The 20,981-nt window shown below is 37.2% G+C and overlaps 1 protein-coding gene across 1 annotated transcript in view; it reads left to right on the top strand.

The window, feature by feature from the left end:
* The first annotated feature begins 65 nt into the window (after positions 1-65).
* The window catches only part of LOC136885590 (oocyte zinc finger protein XlCOF19-like), a 33,458-nt gene continuing 12,542 nt past the window's right edge, over positions 66-20,981 (top strand). The window contains exons 1-2 of the mRNA XM_068230386.1: positions 66-200; positions 7,260-7,336. Of these exons, the coding sequence (XP_068086487.1) occupies positions 7,268-7,336 (69 nt within the window). The 5' untranslated portion in view covers positions 66-200; positions 7,260-7,267. The remainder of the gene's footprint in view (positions 201-7,259; positions 7,337-20,981) is intronic.

Raw genomic sequence — 20,981 nt, 5'->3', positions numbered from 1 at the left:
GATTCGAACCAGAATGCAAATTTCCACCGTGGCTGCAGAGTACCCTCACGCAACGTGCGGCGATATGTTAATATGACGTGCCGGGTCATAACGATTCATTTCCAAAGTAAACCACAGACTTTGTTTATGTGTGATGTGCTATTTCTTCAGTGATAACGTTTACAGCCTTATGAACTGGGATACTGTAGCGTCGCAAAACGGTAAGACGTTCAGCAAGCAACGGTATTCACCATTTAGTAAAGAAACATAGTTCTTAGAAAGATTGAGATCTTCTCTCAAAAATTCTTATCGTTCAGCAAGCAATGGTGCTCACCATTTAGTTAAGTAACCTAGTCCGTATAAAGATTGTGTGTCTTGTTGTAATATATGATGGTCATAGGCCTACGTTGATATCTGCAGGGCCATAGACAGACCGGTTTACGGTTTTCTCGGGTCATTTTTCCGAGGCCCGGGCCTTCCTTGGGAGCAAAAAGATATCTAAATGAATTTAAAAAAAGTGAAAAGTAACTGAAATACGCCATCAAAAATTCCTGACCATATTTGCGGAACGCCTAAATTTATTAGCGGCTATCTTTATATTCTCGTGTTTGTAAGTAACATAATAGACAATTTACATTTCTTTCAAGAACCCGCACTATTCTTGTCTACATGGGAAGACCGTGCGGTTGTTGAGATTGCCCGTCTAACTCCCCCTCGTACGTTTGTCTCGTCACCCTTCCTTTATTGTTGTAACAATGTTAATTGCTAATATTGTCATTCACAGCAACGTTTATTTGTCTGTTTTATCTTCGATCTTAATGTTCTAGCTGAGTAATAGTGTTTGTGTATTAATTAAATTATACCGTAGTAACTTTACTAAGTTTACTTGTTAAAGTTTGGTTTTTGTTTTTGATTTGATTAGTGGTAATAATATAACTTCAGTCACCATGGGCGTCACCCTCTACTATGACTCCGCTAATACGCCTTCTTATTCGCCCACTCACACATGCAAACGAGTGAACACGGCGTAGTTACCAGTTTAGGCGCTTGGAGCGCAGAGAAGCTGGCATTAGTCTGCTTGACGAGACAAGCTCAGTGATCATTGCTAAGAGTGCTGGTGTAATTTGAGCCTGTATTTACCTTATAATATGGTCATTTCTTTGGTCGTGAACCGTTTTAAATTTATGTATAGTAGGGGAACCTTTTCTTGAGCCACAGTTTCCATTCACCACTATGGGGCTCAGGGCTCAAGAAAAGGTTCGCGTACTATACATATTATTGTTTAATGCTGTGTACTGTAATGTAAGATGAAAAGCAGATTGGGAAGTGGGATTTTGTTTCATGAATTTTCTCTCAACGAGCAACGTCATAAATGGCTAAATTTTATTTCAACAAAGGATTTCTCACCGAATTTTAGTTCAAGACCATCGAAATGATATGTTTGCCATGCCGAATAAATCCACACTTTCACGCTACGTAGGAGATATAAACTCTGAGTCTGCAATAACACTCTTAGTAAAGGAGCGCCCCTTAGCAGAAAGTCAGTTCCTAAACGAAGCAGAGAGATTGTGATTGTCAGTAGTCCATCAAACAGCAGATGTTATATGACAAGAAACTCGGCACCTTCTTTCAACAGAAAGACGCTTCATTCCATGTTGAGCGAATAAAAGCTACTCAAGGTGACCGTCATCCAAGCGAAAGTAGAAATCAAATTACCCTAGTCAATAACCTTTTCTGTTTTATCATTTCTGCTGTGACTAGAAAATAAAGGTTACAACAGCATTTTTCTTCTTTAAGAGGCTTTTAAGTACAGAGCTACATACTTTAACACTCAAAACAATAAAGGAAGTCGAAGCTTGCAGTTTTTTCGTGTTGCGCATTGTGAGTGACAATCATAAGACTAATTTTTGCAGGATAAGAATGTCTTCTTCAAAACACACAAACCGAAAATCTATCATCCTGTTGATAGTGAAAACCTCTTCTTGCTTTCGACAAATGGCACATTCTGAAAAGTAAGAAATACTTTACTAAAAAAAAAAAATCTATGTTTGATGGTTCCCAAGATATAAATGGTGATTTTATCAAGAAACTGTATGAGATGCAATCAAATGAAACTGTGAAACCGGTTCATTTTTCTTACATGCAAAATCACACACAAGTTGAGTCCACCAAACACTAGCATCTGTGTTGTATCGTTTAGTGATCATGTCAACGTTTGTGTCTGAAAAAGAACATTTGTGGCATGCATTGCTTTTCTTACTTCATCAAAAAAAAAGTTTGTGGAAAGTCCTCTTTTGCTGGTAGAAACATATGGTGAACATGCTCCATCGATTAGAACATCTGAGACATGGTTTCGGCAATTTCAGCAATATAAACGTTGTGATTTCAATCTGAAAGACAGTTCGTGCTCTGGTGGTAGGCCACAAAAGTGCGAAGACAAGCAATTGCAATTGAAGCCCGGCGAAACCGGTAATGCACACCGCTATCACCAACAAGTGATTCTTTTAAATTGCTCATTGATCGAAAGAACAGGAATGGGTCAGAAGACATGGCAAAGTGATTTTGTTACAAAACAGTGCACCGTCTCGCATAGCAAAACCAGGGAAAGACACCTTGAAATTGCTTTGATTGGTCATCCTTCTGCAACTGCCGTTCTGCCCCAACCTGGCGCCATCTATCACCTCTTCGAATCAGTGGGGCACAAGCTCACAGAGCAGCACTTCAGCAATCTTGAGGAAGTTGGAAAATGGCTCGACGAATGCTTTTGCTGCAAAAGGCAAGCATGTTTTCTAGCATGGTATTCATAACTTACCTGAAGGATGGGCGAAGTTTGAAGAAGCTGATGGCCAATATTTTGAATAAACATAGAATGAATTTCCCCTGAAAAATACATGTTTTCTTTATCATAAAAACTGGCAAAAACTTATGCATACACCTGGTATGTTGAATCTATAATATGCACCTTCATTTATTTTGTATGAAGACCAGTAAACACTAGAAATCATGTCAATTTTTTTAAAAAGCAGCTAATAGTATTCTGATTCAGTAAGGGATATATTGAGAATCAACTTTATACATAGAAGAAAAACGTATTTTGCAGAGTATGCAATAAACAATTTCTTCTACACTAAAAATTCTTAGTCTTTCCAAAAGTGTCATTTAACATGTTCAGCCACAAAGATCTTTGCTTATTTCACATTATATCTTCTAACACTTGGAAATGCCTTGTTGCATAACATTTTCTTCGTCTCTAAAATCCCATTTTACCAAACCCGTCTCTGAACATGTTCACGACTGGCTGCTACATGTCGCAATTATAAACCAGGATTTCTCACCCAATCGATAGTTTTTATTTATTTTGGTGTGTTTAATATGTTTTGCAGTTCCAGTTTCGACCTGTATTATAGGTAATCTTCAGCTGCTGAAGAACCTTAATTTGATAAAATAACATACAATACTTTTACATACTTTTACATCCTGGGGTATACGAAATTCCCTGTACGTACAGCAAAGTATACATCGGCCAAACATGCCGGTCCATTGGTACCCGTAGCAAAGAACATGGACGTAATATTCGTCTCAACCAACCTGACAAATCGGCAATAGCTGAGCACGCTCTATCGTCGGGTCATGTTCCAAGATGCTCGAGCTCTTACCCACACTAGAAACTACAGGTCCCGGATTATACGGGAAGCTGTGGAAATATGTAGAAATCCTAACAATTTCAACAGGGACACCAGCTATCAATTAAGTAATACTTGGTTGCCAGCCATTAAGAATTTACGTAGGTAGTTCCCTTCCCTGCCCCTTCACTATTGTTATTTTGTCTCAGTGTTTTTTCCAAATTCGTACGTTCCTCGTCGCCAGATGTTTCGTTCCAGGCTTATGTCTGTGTCTTTACACCTGTCATATGTTACGCAAACACGTTATATGAAACGCTTAGTCTGATTGTGATAGTTTGGTCAGCTTCCGCTTCAAACGCTAGCGTTGTGCCACATCCTGGGGGGCCACCTGGTGGTGAATGAACGTACCATTTCCACTTCTACTTCTATTATAGCGTTCCAAATTCAAAAGTGTCATTGTTTAAGAAGCCTTTCTCATGGACACTCGAGAATTCTTCTGAGGATGCAGAGCACAGTTTTCTGCAAAACGTTAAGAATTTTACCTTATTTTCTTGATATGGCACAAGCCCAAAAGCCTATACAATATCATGTCTATAAGATAATATTTATTTCTAAGTTTAAACATGACTTATTTCTAAGTTTAAATGATACAATTTCTAATAAAACTTGCATTAATTTGGAGTTATAAAGGTCTAAAATTATATCTAAAAGTTTGTTTGTAAAGTGTCACTGGTGTGGTCTTGATGCTCTATTAACACACTCTTAGCGAATTGTACATTTCTATATTAAAAGAAGTACATGTTTAGCATGTTTGAAAGATGCAAATTTTGGTGAAATGAATAAGATGATTTAAAATCTTCCTATAGTAGGTTATTGGTCGACATCAGATTGTCTTGTGAGTTTAATATCCAATGTTTTGGAGTAATATGTTGAGAACACTCCTTTTGCATAAGTTGTGATCTGTTAGAAACTTGGAATAAGATATATCAGAATTTCTAAAATTAAAAAATGAGGAAAGGGTTTTCTGTTAGAGAATGTCTATATAATATGCATTGTAAGCATAAGTGTGTTTTGATTTACTCTCCTGTTGTCCGAGCCAACCGCATACGTGCTTGTCGGGAACGTGTTGTATACTGCTCCTTGTGAGCGAGGACTGGCATTTGTGGCAATGGAGGGGAAAAGCGGTAGAGTAGAGGGGAGGGCTTGAGGAAGAATTTGGGTAGGTGTGGTGTGTTCCGTGGAGTCTTGTTTGTGTGTTTTTGTTTCTGTTTGTTAACATTCTTTAAATAAATATTTTTTAACAGGGGAATGGCGGCATCAAAAATAATGTTGGTTTTTTCCATTATCCCATCAAGATTGAAGTCCAGATTGGTAAACTGGTCCATGTTGATATAAAATTCCTCAAAGATATTGAGCAAAGGGCCCTTTGAAATTATTTTTGGAATTTCCATATTGCCTTCAATATTGGGAAATTCGTGTTTGGATTCTTGTATGTGTTGCCCAATGGAAGTGTATATTAACATTGTAGTTGAACGTTATTTTACAAAATTAAGGTTCTTGAGCAGCTGAAGATGGCCTAGAATACAGGCCAAACCTGTGCTGTGCTGTAAAATGTATTAAATACACCAAAATAAATAAAAAGTATTCATTTGGTGGGAATCCAGCTTTATAATTGTGATTGTTGGAACTATCAATACGGGTCTAATGAAGCTAATAATCTATGGCTACTACCTGGGCGATTTAGTTGCCTAGCATAGCCAGCCATTTATATAGCAAAGCAAAGCCATCTCCGTACAGGCCATGAAGGCCCTTGGAGGGGTGGAAGGTAAAGGCTTCCACTATCTGTAACCTCAGCACTTGATGGAGTAGAGTGGTTAGTTCTATGCCTGTCTGCCTTTTCCCCAGGAATTAACCTGGTGCTCATTTGTGGTGTAGGCTGAATGAACCTCAGGGCCATATACACCTCCAGAAGTGGAAATCTCATCTTAAATTTTATGACTTCCGGACGGGAATTCAAGCCCACATCCGTCCAGGTGAACCGAGCATGCCTTTACCGCCTCGGCCAGTCAGCCCCTATATGCCAAGCTATTTCTAACTCATGTTGTACATCATAGATTATTTTTGATCACTGCTCTTAGGGTACTGAATTTAAAAATCTAACATTTGGTATATACATTCAGGAGATTCAGTTTTCACTGACTGTTTTCTTTTTGAACACATTCTGCATCTTCTTGTGGGAGAACTATCACTCTTGACTGGAGAAAATTTTATGAGTACATGTTCCCTTTTATTATCAAGAAGAAAAGATGGATCCTTAGCAGTTTCCCTTTTTGGTGATGGGATGTTGGAACCTGGCTCTGATAATGATGCACTAGCGGCTTCCAGATGGAACTGGTAAGAAAGTAAACTCGTGTCCTCATCCCGAGGTGGTGCAACTCTTCTCAGGCATATCTCCAATGGAGGTGAGCTGCATGTGCCATTTGAACTACATACCAGCCCTCCTGCCATTCTTAAATTTCTAGCAGTACCGGGAATCGAACGTAGGCCTCCGAGGACAGCAGCTGATAGTGCTAACCGTTATCCTATGGAGGCAGACATAGAACTGGTGAAACAGCCACACTACATTCTGGTTCTTTCTTGCCTTGTAAGAAGTTCCTACACACAATCTGCATGAACTGCAAGTAGGTAGTATTTCTCCAAGGACTTTATAACTGGAATAAATGGAATGCATTGAAAAGTATGCAGAGCAGTAAATAAAGTACCTTCTTAGATTATTTGGCTGTTTCTTGCTCGAAGGGATACAGTGATAGGTACGAGTCTGCTATGTCCACTCCATGCATGTACTGACTGTAGTGAGTTGTAGGTCTTTGTTTTAGGTTTGTTATCTGGCCAAAACAATTTTTGGAAACTACCATGATAATTGCGGAGTACATTGTGGATACGAAAATAGTTAACTTCTTGTCCATCCATGATACAAGGTGTACTTTCTCACTTCTCATTTATATAATTTCACCCTTCTTCAAAGTGTTTTGATGTGCCCTAAAGTCCTTTTTTTTATTACCCCTCTCTTAGGTCATATAATGCCAGAACCCTCAGTGCTGTGTTTGCACAACAGCAAAGTAAAAGAAAAGAAACCTCCAGCTATGGCAGAATGTCCACTGGAATTCATGTGAAATATTACTACTGAGAAAGTGTGTATGGGAGTTATAATAGTAATCAATCTTGAAAATGACAACAGTAACTCAGCAAAAAGCATTGCAATATATATATGAGCTGCCATGGTAGTGCTAAGCCACAAATAAAACTTCCAAATCCATCAATCCAATAGTAGACAGAATGTATGCATCGTAATGCCTAATTACATGCCTTCTATTATTTCTATTAGTCTTGTAACTAGCTGAAGCATGGTGATGTCAATCAACAGGTCCAAGGAAAAAGAACTACTGACCTGTTTTTGTAATAATTGAAGTTTAAGCTAGGGTTCTCTGATTGAATTTAAAACAAAAGAAATGTGTTCAACAATCTGCATTAAGTTGTGTGGCTTGCAAGCAAAAGTTCATGGTGATTACGGATTCCATTGTTTTAACAGATTCTATTCCATTAAATGTCTGTTATGGGTTATTTCCTTTTCTTTTACATGTTTAATTTTTCTTCTAGCTTGAGTTATGGAGGAGTCTCACTTTATAAAATGTGAGCCCACATGGTCACCAGACACCGAAGAATTGCTCGGATCGGTGAGTGAAAATATTTTGATACTTCAGTTCTGTACTTAGTACATAGGGTCATAGCTGGAATTTACACAGTACTGCCATAAGTTCTGTCAGGAAAATCTAAATGCGCTGTAGTGTGGTAATTGTGAATGAGGGGCCAATGACCTTCGATGTTAGGCCCCTTGAAACAACAAGCATCATCATCATCATCATCATTAATTGTAAATGAAGCAGCATAGCAATGATGTATGTCATCGTCTGCAAGGTCACCTTCATGACTCTGTCAGTAACCAGCTTGCAGTGTGCCAACAGCCGGCAGCAGTGAAAGATGGAGTGGGGAATGTATGAGAATTGCATCGCTGTATTGGTCTTATTTCATCGCGGAAAGCAAGCTAAAGAAATTTTTTCTATGCTGAAACCTCTCTGTATCAATGAATGATTTATGTTTTGGACAATAGCATGGTTTAAACAAACAGGTGCATCTGTTGATCACATCAGATCAGGCCATTCTAGGTACGTACACAGGAAAGAAGTTATGAAAGCTGTCTGTGTGAGGATTTGATGCAATCATTTGCATAAACAAATGATTTTACCTCAGAAATGAATATATCTACAAGAACTATGTCACAAATTTTGAAGGATGATTTGCATATTGGTGCATATAAAAGGTACATATGACATTTACTAGCTGAAAAACTAAAGGAGATACGCTTGGTTCGATCCCAGACAGTAGCAAAAATGTTGCAGGAATGGTTGGCAACCAATGTCCCATGGTTCATCGCTGTTGTTGACTGGCCTAGTGGAAGTCCGGACCTCAATCCATTGGATTATTCTCTGCACCAGAAGCTCAAGGTAATAACATGTCAAAAACAGCACCACAATATTGAGATGTTAAAAAAAAATCAGGTCAGCTGTCAAAAAAAATTATACTGGACACGATTTGTGCACCTATTGATGAGTGGCTTCAATGTCATTGCCGCTGTGTTGTCGCACATGGTGATCACTTCAAATAAGAGTATGTTCATTCTGTAGTTTTTTTTTTTTTTTGTGTGTGTGTGTTTTTTCAGAGTATATTTATGTTAAAGGGTTTGCTTAGTTTTATTTAGAGATCTGAAAATGGTTTTCCGTGGTTTCCCATTTTCACACCAGGCAAATGCTGGGGCTGTACCTTAATTAAGGCCACGGCCGCTTCCTTCCCACTCCTAGCCCTTTCCTGTCCCATCGTCGCCATAAGACCTATCTGTGTCGGTGCGATGTAAAACAACTAGCAAAAAAAAAAAAAAAGGTTTTATTTACTGTTACTAACAGTACTGAAAATACTCACAGAACTTATGGCAGTACTGTGTATAAAAGAAAAAAGAAGAGTTACTCTCAATGGCATTAATTGAGCACACATCATGTGTGCTTGTACTGTGCGCATTTTTTTATTTTAAAGGGTGGGGCAGATGGATAGACTTTTCTTGACTCGCCTGACTTCTGACAGTGGGTGAAATGGATGTCATGTTAGATTGACAATTCAGTACAGCATTCACTAGTGATTAATGGTAACTACAGCAAGAGATGAATAGCATTTTAGTGGCAATTTTCATGTCAGTAAATAAATAATTAAATAAATAATAAAGCCATCACTATGAAGCTGCTGTCGTTGTAACTCCCTTGTAATCAATCAAGCCATCTGCTCTATTTAGAGCAGTTGACAATATATCTCCATTCCTCAGTCATAACTAAGGTGTGATTATTTTGTTCTCAAATGCTCCTGTTCTAAAATATTAAAATATAGGAAGGTATATATCCAGTAAATAAGGGTTGTGAAGTTTAGTTTTAACAGGAAAATTGATGACACCAGATGTAATATAAAATATTGTAACTCTCCAAGTTAACCCTCTAATTCCGGCATAGCAAGTAAGGAAGCGTGACCATCTGGACGTATGCAGTGGATGGCTCACCGAGCCCCCTGTGTGGGATACACGTCTCGCTCCACTATCCCATCCACAGCTGGCTTGCAATGTTAAGAGAGGACACACAGAGTTTAAAAGTATTTTATTTTATTTATAATCCATATTTATTCAAATGCTTATGATCATATATATAGCACTTTTTATACAGTTGAAGCTCCCATCCTCCTTTTAGATCCATAGCTTTGGGCACAGCACTATCTGAGTAAAAGCTTGTTTTGTTTGTTATTGTTATTAACTTCAAATTACAATTTGTTTACTGACGTTAATTTGCATACATAATTTAACAGTTATTTTACAGGTCCTGGCGGAGTTAGAACTTGTTTTGGTTTTATTGTAAATGTTATCTTCACTTACCATTATTTCAATGTTGTTAATTGCATGTTATAACTTAATTTAAGCATTAATTTCAAAATTACAAATTATTTACGTACATTAATTTGCAAGTCATAAGCTGACTGTTTTTTATAATTCTTCAGCTTATGATAAGTTTGGAAGCAGGAAAAGGTGTATAATGCTACATTGTATTCCTTACAATACATTTTTGTCTGCTTCCTCGTCTGTGCTTTGCAGACAATACAGTAAAGGTTTTGTACGTTCTCCACTCGTCAGAAAGATGAAATCTTGCTGTCAGACTCGAGGAAAGATGAGGTCTTCAAAATTTCAATGCAGTTGAAAGCAAAGTCGATACGCACTCGTACTTGAGCATACAGGAGCAACGAGGCATGAAGTGAGGAGGCCTATCACAAAGAAGGCACATTCCTTTTGTCTTCGAACTGGTTACTCCTGGCTTCTGTATACCATAGCCGTACGTATAGAGTCCCAAGTCAGCCATGAGAGACCTCCAAGGGCGAACTTTCCCAGCAGTCTATCGTAGCAAAATGGAAAATAGCCCTAAGTCACGCAGCTTCGACAGCAGTTGACTGGCCATGAGGTGCTCCACTATGACTGCTACAGCAGTCCACCAGGTATGCGGTGCAGCTCCCTCCCAAATGCTACAGCAGTTAACCATAGTGAAAAGGTTAAATGAGGATGATTGGTTGCTCTGTGTAACATATTGTCTGTAACCGTACTCTTAGCCACCTTCTGCCACACTCATGAAAGGTGGTGTCTGTCTCTGCTTGTTTTGATTTTAGGTTAGGTTTAGGAAATATTTTAGGTAATAATATTAACTTTAAAAATATTTGTAAATATCTGTAGGTTCGTTGGTTATACTTACAAAGGCAGATTATCATAAGGAATAATACCGTGACTTCTGCAGCAACTTCTCCGGTATTTCGTATAGATATCCGTTCAAACTATCGCGAAGGTAATAATTTACTACATTAAAAAACACAATATACCTGTAAACTTCCATTTAAAAAGAAGTTAAAGAGATTACACGGTAATAGTTAACAGTTGTATTGTTATTGATTATTGTCGCTCCTCATATTCAAATATTGCATTGTTGGTTACAATCGTGAACAAAGGGTGTAGTGTAGTCAAGTAAATATAAATAAAAATCAGCTGACCCTGTATTCCATTCATTTGTACTTCTGAGTAGGTAGTTACAGTATCCGTAATTTATATTTCGCTCCCTCGATCTTTCAGTATTTATGAGCAGTTAGCTAATAATAATAAAGTTCATATATCCCAGTAATTGCAGTTCAAGTCCCTGGAGTAGTAGTAGTAGTTTTGATAGAAATATTTGAGAAATTACTGTAGACAACCTCGTATTTTTCAGTAGGCCTAATTAAGGACACTTTTATTCTCCATCCCGTGGAGTACGGAAAATAATAGTAATCCACCAGCTGTAATAATCACATAACCACATTTCAGTAGAATTGTAGTGAAGATAAGGTATAATATATTAGATAGTATCTTGCCAGTTATATTCGTGTTTTTCTTCGTGCACGGCAATCCTTTCGATACTTAAGCATTTAACCAAACGCTGTGTAGTGTAGTGTAGATACATTGTAGTATAGATACAGTACATTTAGATAGTGGCGTATCTTGCCTGCTATATTCGTGTGTTATTTTTCGTGTGTATCTATTAGACCGTAATACTAATAATAATTTGTCTAAGCATTTAGCTTCGTTGGTAATCTTTGAGTACAGTAGTTCTTGCAAATTTCATTTCTGTTGTGCTTAGTTTAGTGACATACGGCACGGAACCGGTATCGTAATTAGGATACGTCTGAAAGTAGTTTAAAATTACTGTAGTGTACTGTACAGTAGTATACGAGTAATATCCTATTAGAATTTAGTGTGATTATTTTATTATTGTAAAATATTTGTGTAGTACTGGTGTAATAGAGGTATCCATAGAAACTCTTACTAAAATACTGTTGTTGTAATTAGAATAGGCTTAATTGCAGTTTGGAATTGTGTAGTTCTTGTGTAGGCTATTACTTTCGATATTCAGTAATTAACAGCAGTTTTTATCCTGTCAGGGGTTGTAGGATTTTAAAAAAATAGAACACGACTAAGTAGTATTGTAGTGTTGTCGTATATTAATTACCGTATTGTTGTGTACTATCCCAGACAATATATACCTCCGTTCATTTATTTTTTGCAAATAAGTTATTTTATTTTTAATTTCATTTTTTCCCCCGTAAAGAATGGCTAAGGAGCGCGAGTGTACTTACTGTGAGTGTGGTGAGGCATTGAGGGGTATGAGGGAGGAGTTGGAAAATTTGAGGGAGATAATTAGGACTCTCACAGAAGACAGGAAGGAAGATAGGACTCCCTCAAACAATGTACAGGTTACAGTAGGTGTACAAGAGGGAGGGGAAGGAAAGGGAGTATTTGTAGAAGACAGGTGGTCTAATGTTCTAAGGGGAAGGAGATTGCAGGCTAACGGCTCTATTCAGGATCAGAATTCAGGACAGGTGTCTGTGCGAAATCGGTACGAGTCACTCCAGGTAGAACAACAGAGGGAAGATGAGGGACAGGGAACTGTTGCTGAGATGTGTGGAAGTAGGAGGAAGGGAAAAGGTAGGAAAGGAAAATGTACAGTAGAGGATAGGAAAAGACAGGTGGAACAGGGTCATGGGAAGGAGAAAAGGGAGGAGGAAGTAGCTTCTGCAGCTATCAGGAAAGATAGGGCTGACCAGGACGGGAGGGGATCAAATGAGGTGGGTAGGGTTGAGGCTCTGGTCATGGGGGATTCCATCATTAGACACGTGGGGAAAGTGTGTGGAGGAAAGGGTACCAGGGTAGAGTGTTATCCAGGAATTAGGTTGTGGCAGATGTTGAGGAAAGTAGAAGAGAGGGAGGAGGGGAAGGAGAAGGTGGTAGTGTTTCACGTTGGTACCAACAACATAAGGCAAGGTGATATAAGTACCAACATAGTTGGAGATGTCTGGGATCTGGTAAATGCAGCACGGGTGAAGTTTAAGAAAGCGGAGATTGTTATTAGTGGAATACTGTGTAGAAGGGATACTGACTGGAGGGTGATTGGGGATTTAAATGAGACTATGGATTGGGTATGTGGGAAACTGCGAGTGAAATTTCTAGATCCTAATGGGTGGGTAGGAGATAGGGATCTGCGCTCAGATGGCCTTCATTTAAACCGCAGTGGTACGTATAAGTTAGGAAATCTGTTTGGAAGGGTAATAGGGAGGTACATTCAGGGAAACGGGATGGCCTAGGGAGCGGTGATAAGGGAACAGGGAACTGGAAATAAAGTAGGGATGACATAAAATTGTTAGTGTTGAACTGTAGAAGTATTGTAAGGAAAGGAATAGAATTAAGTAATTGAATAGATATATATTTACCAGATATTGTAGTAGGAGTTGAATCATGGCTGAGAAATGATATAATGGATACAGAAATTTTCTCACGGCAATGGACTGTGTATCGTAGAGATAGGATAGGAAGGGTGGGAGGGGGAGTGTTCATTCTGGTGAAAGAAGAATTTGTAAGCTACGAAAAAGTTAAAGATGAGACACACGAAATTCTAGGTGTAAGGCTCATTTCTAAAGATAATAGGCAACTTGATATATTTGTAGTGTACAGATCGGGAAAGGGTAGCACTGACGCGGATTCCGAATTATTTGATAGGATAGTCAGCTATGTGGGAAACGACATGGAAAGAAATGTGATTGTAACGGGAGATCTGAATTTGCCAGATGTCAATTGGGAAGGAAATGCGAACGACAGGAAGCATGACCAGCAAATGGCAAATAAGTTAATATGGGAAGGACAGCTGATTCAGAAAGTGATGGAACCAACCAGAGGGAAAAATAACCTGGATGTCATGCTGATAAAACCAGATGAGCTCTATAGGGAAACTGAAGTAATAGATGGTATTAGTGATCATGAAGCTGTTTTTGTGGTAGTTAGAAATAAATGTGATAGAAAGGAATGTCTTAAAAGTAGGACTGTTAGGCAGTACCATATGGCTGATAAAGCAGGCATGAGGCAGTTTCTGAAAAGTAACTATGATCGGTGGAAAATGGTAAATAAAAATGTAAACAGACTCTGGGATGGGTTTAAAGAAATTGTTGAGGAATGCGAAAACAGGTTTGTACCATTAAGGGTGGTAAGGAATGGTAAAGACCCACCTTATTATAATAGAGAAATAAAGAGACTAAGAAGGAGATGCAGACTGGAAAGAAATAGAGTTAGAAATGGCTGTGGAAGTAAGGAGAAATTGAAGGAACTTACTAGAAAATTGAATCTAGCAAAGAAGGCAGCTAAGGATAACATGATGGCAAGCATAATTGGCAGTCATACGAATTTTAGTGAAAAATGGAAGGGTATGTGTAGGTATTTTAAGGCAGAAACAGGTTCCAAGAAGGACATTCCAGGAATAATTAATGAACAAGGGGAGTGTGTATGTGAGGATCTTCAAAAGGCCGAAGTATTCAGTCAGCAGTATGAAAAGATTGTTGGTTACAAGGATAATGTTGAGATAGAGGAGGAGACTAAGGCCAAAGCAGTAATAAAATTTACATATGATAACAATGACATTTACAATAAGATACAAAAGTTGAAAACTAGAAAAGCGGCTGGAATTGATCAGATTTCTGGGGATATACTAAAGACAATGGGTTGGGATATAGTACCATATCTGAAGTACTTATTTGATTATTGTTTAGTCGGAGGAGCTATACCAGATGAATGGAGAGTTGCTATAGTAGCCCCTGTATATAAAGGAAAGGGTGATAGACATAAAGCTGAAAATTACAGGCCGGTAAGTTGACATGCATTGTATGTAAGCTTTGGGAAGGCATTCTTTCTGATTATATTAGACATGTTTGTGAAATTAATAACTGGTTCGATAGTAGGCAATTCGGTTTTAGGAAAGGTTATACCACTGAAGCTCAACTTGTAGGATTCCACCAAGATATAGCAGATATCTTGGATTCTGGAGGTCAAATGGACTGTATCGCGATTGACCTGTCTAAAGCATTTGATAGGGTGGATCATGGGAGACTACTGGCAAAAATGAGTGCAATTGGACTAGACAAAAGAGTGACTGAATGGGTTGCTATATTTCTAGAAAATAGATCTCAGAGAATTAGAGTAGGTGAACCTTTATCTGACCCTGTAAAAATTAAGAGGGGAATTCCTCAAGGCAGTATTATCGGACCTTTATGTTTTCTTATATATATAAATGATATGAGTAAAGGAGTGGAATCAGAGGTAAGGCTTTTTGCGGATGATGTTATTCTCTATAGAGTGATAAATAAGTTACAAGATTGTGAGCAACTGCAACGTGACCTCGAAAATGTTGTGCGATGGACAGCAGGCAATGGTATGTTGATAAACGGGGTTAAAAGTCAGGTTGTGAGTTTCACAAATAGGATAAGTCCTCTCAGTTTTAATTACTGCGTTGATGGAGTGAAAGTTCCTTTTGGGGATCATTGTAAGTATCTGGGTGTTAATATACAGAAAGATCTTCATTATGGTAATCACATAAATGGGGTTGTAAATAAAGGGTACAGATCTCTGCACATGGTTATGAGGGTGTTTAGGGGTTGTAGTAAGGATGTAAAGGAGAGGGCATATAAGTCTCTGGTAAGACCCCAACTAGAGTATGGTTCCAGTGTATGGGACCCTCACCAGGATTACCTGATTCAAGAACTGGAAAAAATCCAAAGAAAGGCAGCTCGATTTGTTCTGGGGGATTTCCGACAAAAGAGTAGCGTTACAAAAATGTTGCAATGTTTGGGTTGGGAAGAATTGAGAGAAAGAAGAAGAGTTGCTCGACTAAGTGGTATGTTACATGTAATAAATATCATTTTTGGTCCGTATTGATGATATTTGATTGAAAGAATAACATTAAGTTGTTTATTAGACCACCTAATCAATACAAAGTTGTCTTGGATGATTTACATAAATTTTTAACTAATAGTGGTACATGTTTCGCCTTCCCTGAAGGCATCATCAGCCATAGTCTTAGCCTTAAATTAAAAATAAGCGTCTAAATAACATGTAGTAATGAAATGAATTTTAAAATCTTGAAGAGATTTGAAGTAAAATAACATTAAAAATAACAATGATGGTTTGAAGATACAATGTGATGAGATATAAAAGTGGAAGTATTAACAAAATTAACATTAGAAGGCTGCTAAAATAAGTGCAATGGATAAAACAACAGATTGTTATACAACAAGTAGTAAGATTGCATAAAAGTAAAGTTGATAGTCTGGCGGTTATAGTTAGACGATGGCGAAAAATCGTATATAATCAAAGTAAAGAAGAGAGAATAAAAGTCATAGTTAGTCGAGAGATCCGAAGTTAATCATGATCTTGAAGATAAAAGACGAAAGTCACATGCATATGGTGAAGTTGTAGAACACATTGAGGATATGAAGTTGGTGAATAGAAGTTGAAGAACAGTTAGAAGGTTTGTGCGAAACCTTCAGTTATAACACACGTAGCAAGAAGTCTACTGTTGCAAATACTTCTAACTCATAATGTTACAAGCTATCTTTGTCACCGTCAAATGATTCCACTTTTATATGCTTTTTCAACTAGAATATCTACAAACTCACAATTTACAACATTTGAACATCACTTCAAATTTTGAGATGGTCCATAGTGATCCTATTTGAAACTGTTCTTCAACTTCTATTCACCAACTTCATATCCTCAACGTGTTCTACAACTTCACCATATGCATGTGACTTTCGTCTTTTAACTTCAAGATCATGATTAACTTCGGATCTCTCGACTAACTATGACTTTTATTCTCTCTTCTTTACTTTGATTATATACGATTTTTCGCCATCGTCTAATTATAACCGCCAGACTATCAACTTTACTTTTATGCAATCTTACTACTTGTTGTATAACAATCTGTTGTTTTATCCATTGCACTTATTTTAGCAGCCTTCTAATGTTAATTTTGTTAATACATCCACTTTTATATCTCATCACATTGTATTTTCAAACCATCATTGTTATTTTTAATGTTATTTTACTTCAAATCTCTTCAAGATTAAAATTCATTTCATTACTACATGTTATTTAGACGCTTATTTTTAATTTAAGGTTAAGACTATGGCTGATGATGCCTTCAGGGAAGGCGAAACATGTACCACTATTAGTTAACAAATTTATGTAAATCATCCAAGACAACTTTGTATTGATTAGGTGGTCTAATAAATAACTTAATGTTATTATTTCAATTAAGTGGTATGTTCCGAGCTGTCAGCGGAGAAATGGCGTGGAATGACATTAGTAGACGAATAAGTTTGAATGGCGTTTATAAAAGTAGGAAAGATCATAATATGAAGATAAAGTTGGAATTCAAGAGGACAAACTGGGGCAAATATTCATTTATAGGTAGGGGAGTTAGGGATTGGAATAACTTACCAAGGGAGATGTTCAGTAAATTTCCAATTTCTTTGAAATCATTTAGGAAAAGGCTAGGAAAGCAACAGATAGGGAATCTGCCACCTGGGCAACTGCCCTAAATGCAGATCATTATTGATTGATTGATTGATTGATTGATTGATTGATTGATTGATTGATTGATTGATTGATTGATTGATTGATTGATTGATTGATTGATTGATTGATTGATTGATTGATTGATTGATTGATTGATTGATTGATTGATTGATTGATTGATTGATTGATTGATTGATTGATTGATTGATTGATTGATTGATTGATTGATTGATTGATTGATTGATTGATTGATTGATTGATTGATTGATTGATTGATTGATTGATTGATTGATTGATTGATTGATTGATTGATTGATTGATTGATTGATTGATTGATTGATTGATTGATTGATTGATTGATTGATTGATTGATTGATTGATTGATTGATTGATTGATTGATTGATTGATTGATTGATTGATTGATTGATTGATTGATTGATTGATTGATTGATTGATTGATTGATTGATTGATTGATTGATTGATTGATTGATTGATTGATTGATTGATTGATTGATTGATTGATTGATTGATTGATTGATTGATTGATTGATTGATTGATTGATTGATTGATTGATTGATTGATTGATTGATTGATTGATTGATTGATTGATTGATTGATTGATTGATTGATTGATTGATTGATTGATTGATTGATTGATTGTAATCACAAACTTATATTACTATTGTTATTTTTTACACTAAAGCAAAGAAATATAGGTGAAAAATGAACTTTTGAAACCTATTCCAATGGCTGAGGAAAATCCAAGTAAATCACATGAACACCTTAGATCTCCTACCTTGAAAAGAACATTTTAGTATATATATACAGTGAGAGCAGGAAAATAATAGCAGTTGTAGATAACTGATGTGATACAGAAAGGAGAAAATATACAGTTGCTCTTCCCCTCAGTGAGTCGATTGAACGATCTGCTGCACATACGGGAAAATCTGTTTCCACAGTTAAGAGAATTAAAACATCTCCTGCCTCTCCATGCACCCCTAGTAAAAAGAGGTAAGCCACTCCATTTCACTTATGATTGATATTATTACAGATATAATTATGATAATAATGAAAATGTCACAACAAGACATGATTTGTGTTTGTGCATGTGTGAAGCAATTGTGGGCTTTAGATAATAAAGGTTTGGGTAATTCATATTGATCACACTATTGATTCTATTTAAATTTCAGTTCCATTCAGTTGGCAGTTCTACTGGAAGAGTTCAGTTCCCAACTTGCCCGTCACCCCAGTAAAATGAAGTGTCACTAAAACTTTTGCAGATAGTACCTGTATCTTTAGATTGATGTGCATTCATGATCTCTCTGCTAAAATTATAGAGCCCCTTAGCAGATTTGATTAAATATCATATTTGATTATTGTTAAGTTATGGCTCTGGGCCCTTTTCTTGTTGTTTTTCCTGTGATTAAAATGCTACAAAAATTAAATTAAGTAATACAACATATAATAATAATGGGAGAACAATAATTGTAACACTGACCCAAATACAGTTATAATCTAAATGGTACTATTAAACATGAACCTGTTTTTCATAAGAAAGGCCTTGTCCATGACTGAATCAATTCTTTATGAAGTAATAAAAACTGTTGTAGTGCGCTATGTCTTCTGGTATGGGCTAGAATAAAAGTGTTACTTTCATTGACCTGTCTCAGTCTCTTCCTTGGCTTTGACAATATGAAAGTGGCTGAGGTATGAGTGATGCTAGTAATGCCATTCCTTATGCAGCCAGTCCCTGCTATGAATGGTGTGAAAATGTCACTCATAGGGTCGGTTGGTGCAGGCATTTCAGTGGGCTTGGCAGACTGATGTGCAATAGGAACTTCTGGCTCAGTGAGGAAAACAACGGGAAACTACCTCACTCCTCATATCCTTAGTACGCCTCTTCAGTGACACCTAGGCCATCTATGACAGCTAATGGTAAACCTGTTGAGGATCCAACCAGCCTTTGGGCTGAATACCCAACATACACACAAAAACTGTTGTAGTTCTTGCAATTTCCTTGTTAATGACCAGCATGCTTTTGAGGCCCTGTTGGCCAACTGTGTTTAAATTCCTTGTCCCCCAAATGCAAGGTTATCCCCAACTTGAAACACAGCATTGTCGACTCTCCATTTTAAGTATATAGCAACTGAGAGCAAGCAGTGAGACTGGACAGAACTGCCTACAGCTGTGTAACATTGGAGACCTGACAGCCGAGTCGACTTCAGGACCAACACGCTTTTGAATTACTCCATCTGGACTGTCAATAGCCACAGCAGAGGTGACTGTAGACAGTCATAAATCTGGCTGCTGTCAAGGGGTGGATACTGTTGAATGTTAGTCACCGGTTATTTGTTAACAAAGAAATTCAGAGAACTATACCAGTCATAAGTTTTATTAAATGATTTACTCCAATATGCATTTCACAGACTTTCCTCCATCATCAGGTGGTGATAGTGGTGTCATAATTGTTGCTTTCTTTACTTGATATGTCAGATAATGACAGGTCTCAGAGAAGAAAAGCTCTCTAGACTTAATATCGATGTTGCTGCTTTGAGTGAAACCAGACTGTCCTTGGAAGGCAAAATTAAGAAGACTTATCTTCATTATTTATTGCTATTAGTAATAAATTATTTAATTTTTTCATTATTTGTTGTCTTTTATTATTTCTGTTGCATAATTTTAACATGGTACATTGTAAATGCAGTGATGATAATGCTCATATCTCATTTTCACTCAGATGTTGAGATCTCTCCAGTATGAAGCGGCTAATACATATAGCCGTGCCACCGACTATATCAAAATATTCAGGCTGAGTTTGCACAGGGCAATTTGGGTAATGGCACAGGTCCTCCACGTCTTGGAAAGCACCAGAGTTACAGAGTTAGAGCCATTTTTAATTATTTTTTTTGGATTGGTCCTAGTTTTTAGGGACTGCCTGACCGAGGTGGTAAAGTCATGCTTGGTTCACCCGGAAAGACGTGGCTTTGATTCCCCATTAGGAAGTTGAAAAATAGAAGAAACAAGATTTCCACTTCCAGATGTGCACATGGCCCTGAGGTTCACTCAGCCTACACCAAAAATGAGTAACAGGTTAAGGAACACTGGGACTGAGTTTTAGGCATATTTTTTCAAATATTTCAATTTCAATGTATTGCTGTACCCTGACCATTGCAGGTGATTTAGCAGTGTGATTTTTGATGTTCCATTGTTTTTAAAGGCACAGCAAGACATTTAAATGACTCTTTCGGATCGTTTCACACAGAATATTATTCTGTACATGCTTTTAATGCATTTCTCATTGGATAATTATGAAACAGATTTGAAATACCCTTGTACTACTGACCCTGCATTGTGCTAGTATCCAGCATTGGATTAGGCAATGTTACTGTGTGAAATATATAAATACTTCAAATGTTTGAAAATTAAATTTTGTTGTCAGTCGACATGAGGAAATTTGGCATTTAGATTTTTTTTTTATTTTTTTTTATGAGTCATTCTAGTTGCCTATAAAACATCAGTAAATGAACTAATTCTATTTGTGTAATATTTGTGATTGCTACAGATTACCATGCCACAGGGTTACTTCTGTTTACAAACAAATATTAGAGAGAGAGTTGTATCTTTACCTTTTTGGTAATTTATTGTGACTGTGAATTTTCTTGCAATTTGTATTGTTTTCAGTGAGTGTAATACTTTGCACTTGCTTCACCTGTTCCTGTTTCTGGCTGGATGCTATTCATGAAACTCTTCCATAACTTGAGACATAATAGACTTACTGCATGGTGGCTGTACACAGGATGACAGTTGTCTCGTCTTGTTTCAAT

Source organism: Anabrus simplex, chromosome 14, assembly GCF_040414725.1.
Source record: "Anabrus simplex isolate iqAnaSimp1 chromosome 14, ASM4041472v1, whole genome shotgun sequence".
Classification (NCBI taxonomy): Eukaryota; Metazoa; Arthropoda; class Insecta; order Orthoptera; family Tettigoniidae; genus Anabrus; species Anabrus simplex.
The sequence above is the reverse complement of the archived record's forward strand: the minus strand, read 5'-3'. Positions and strand labels throughout refer to the sequence as shown.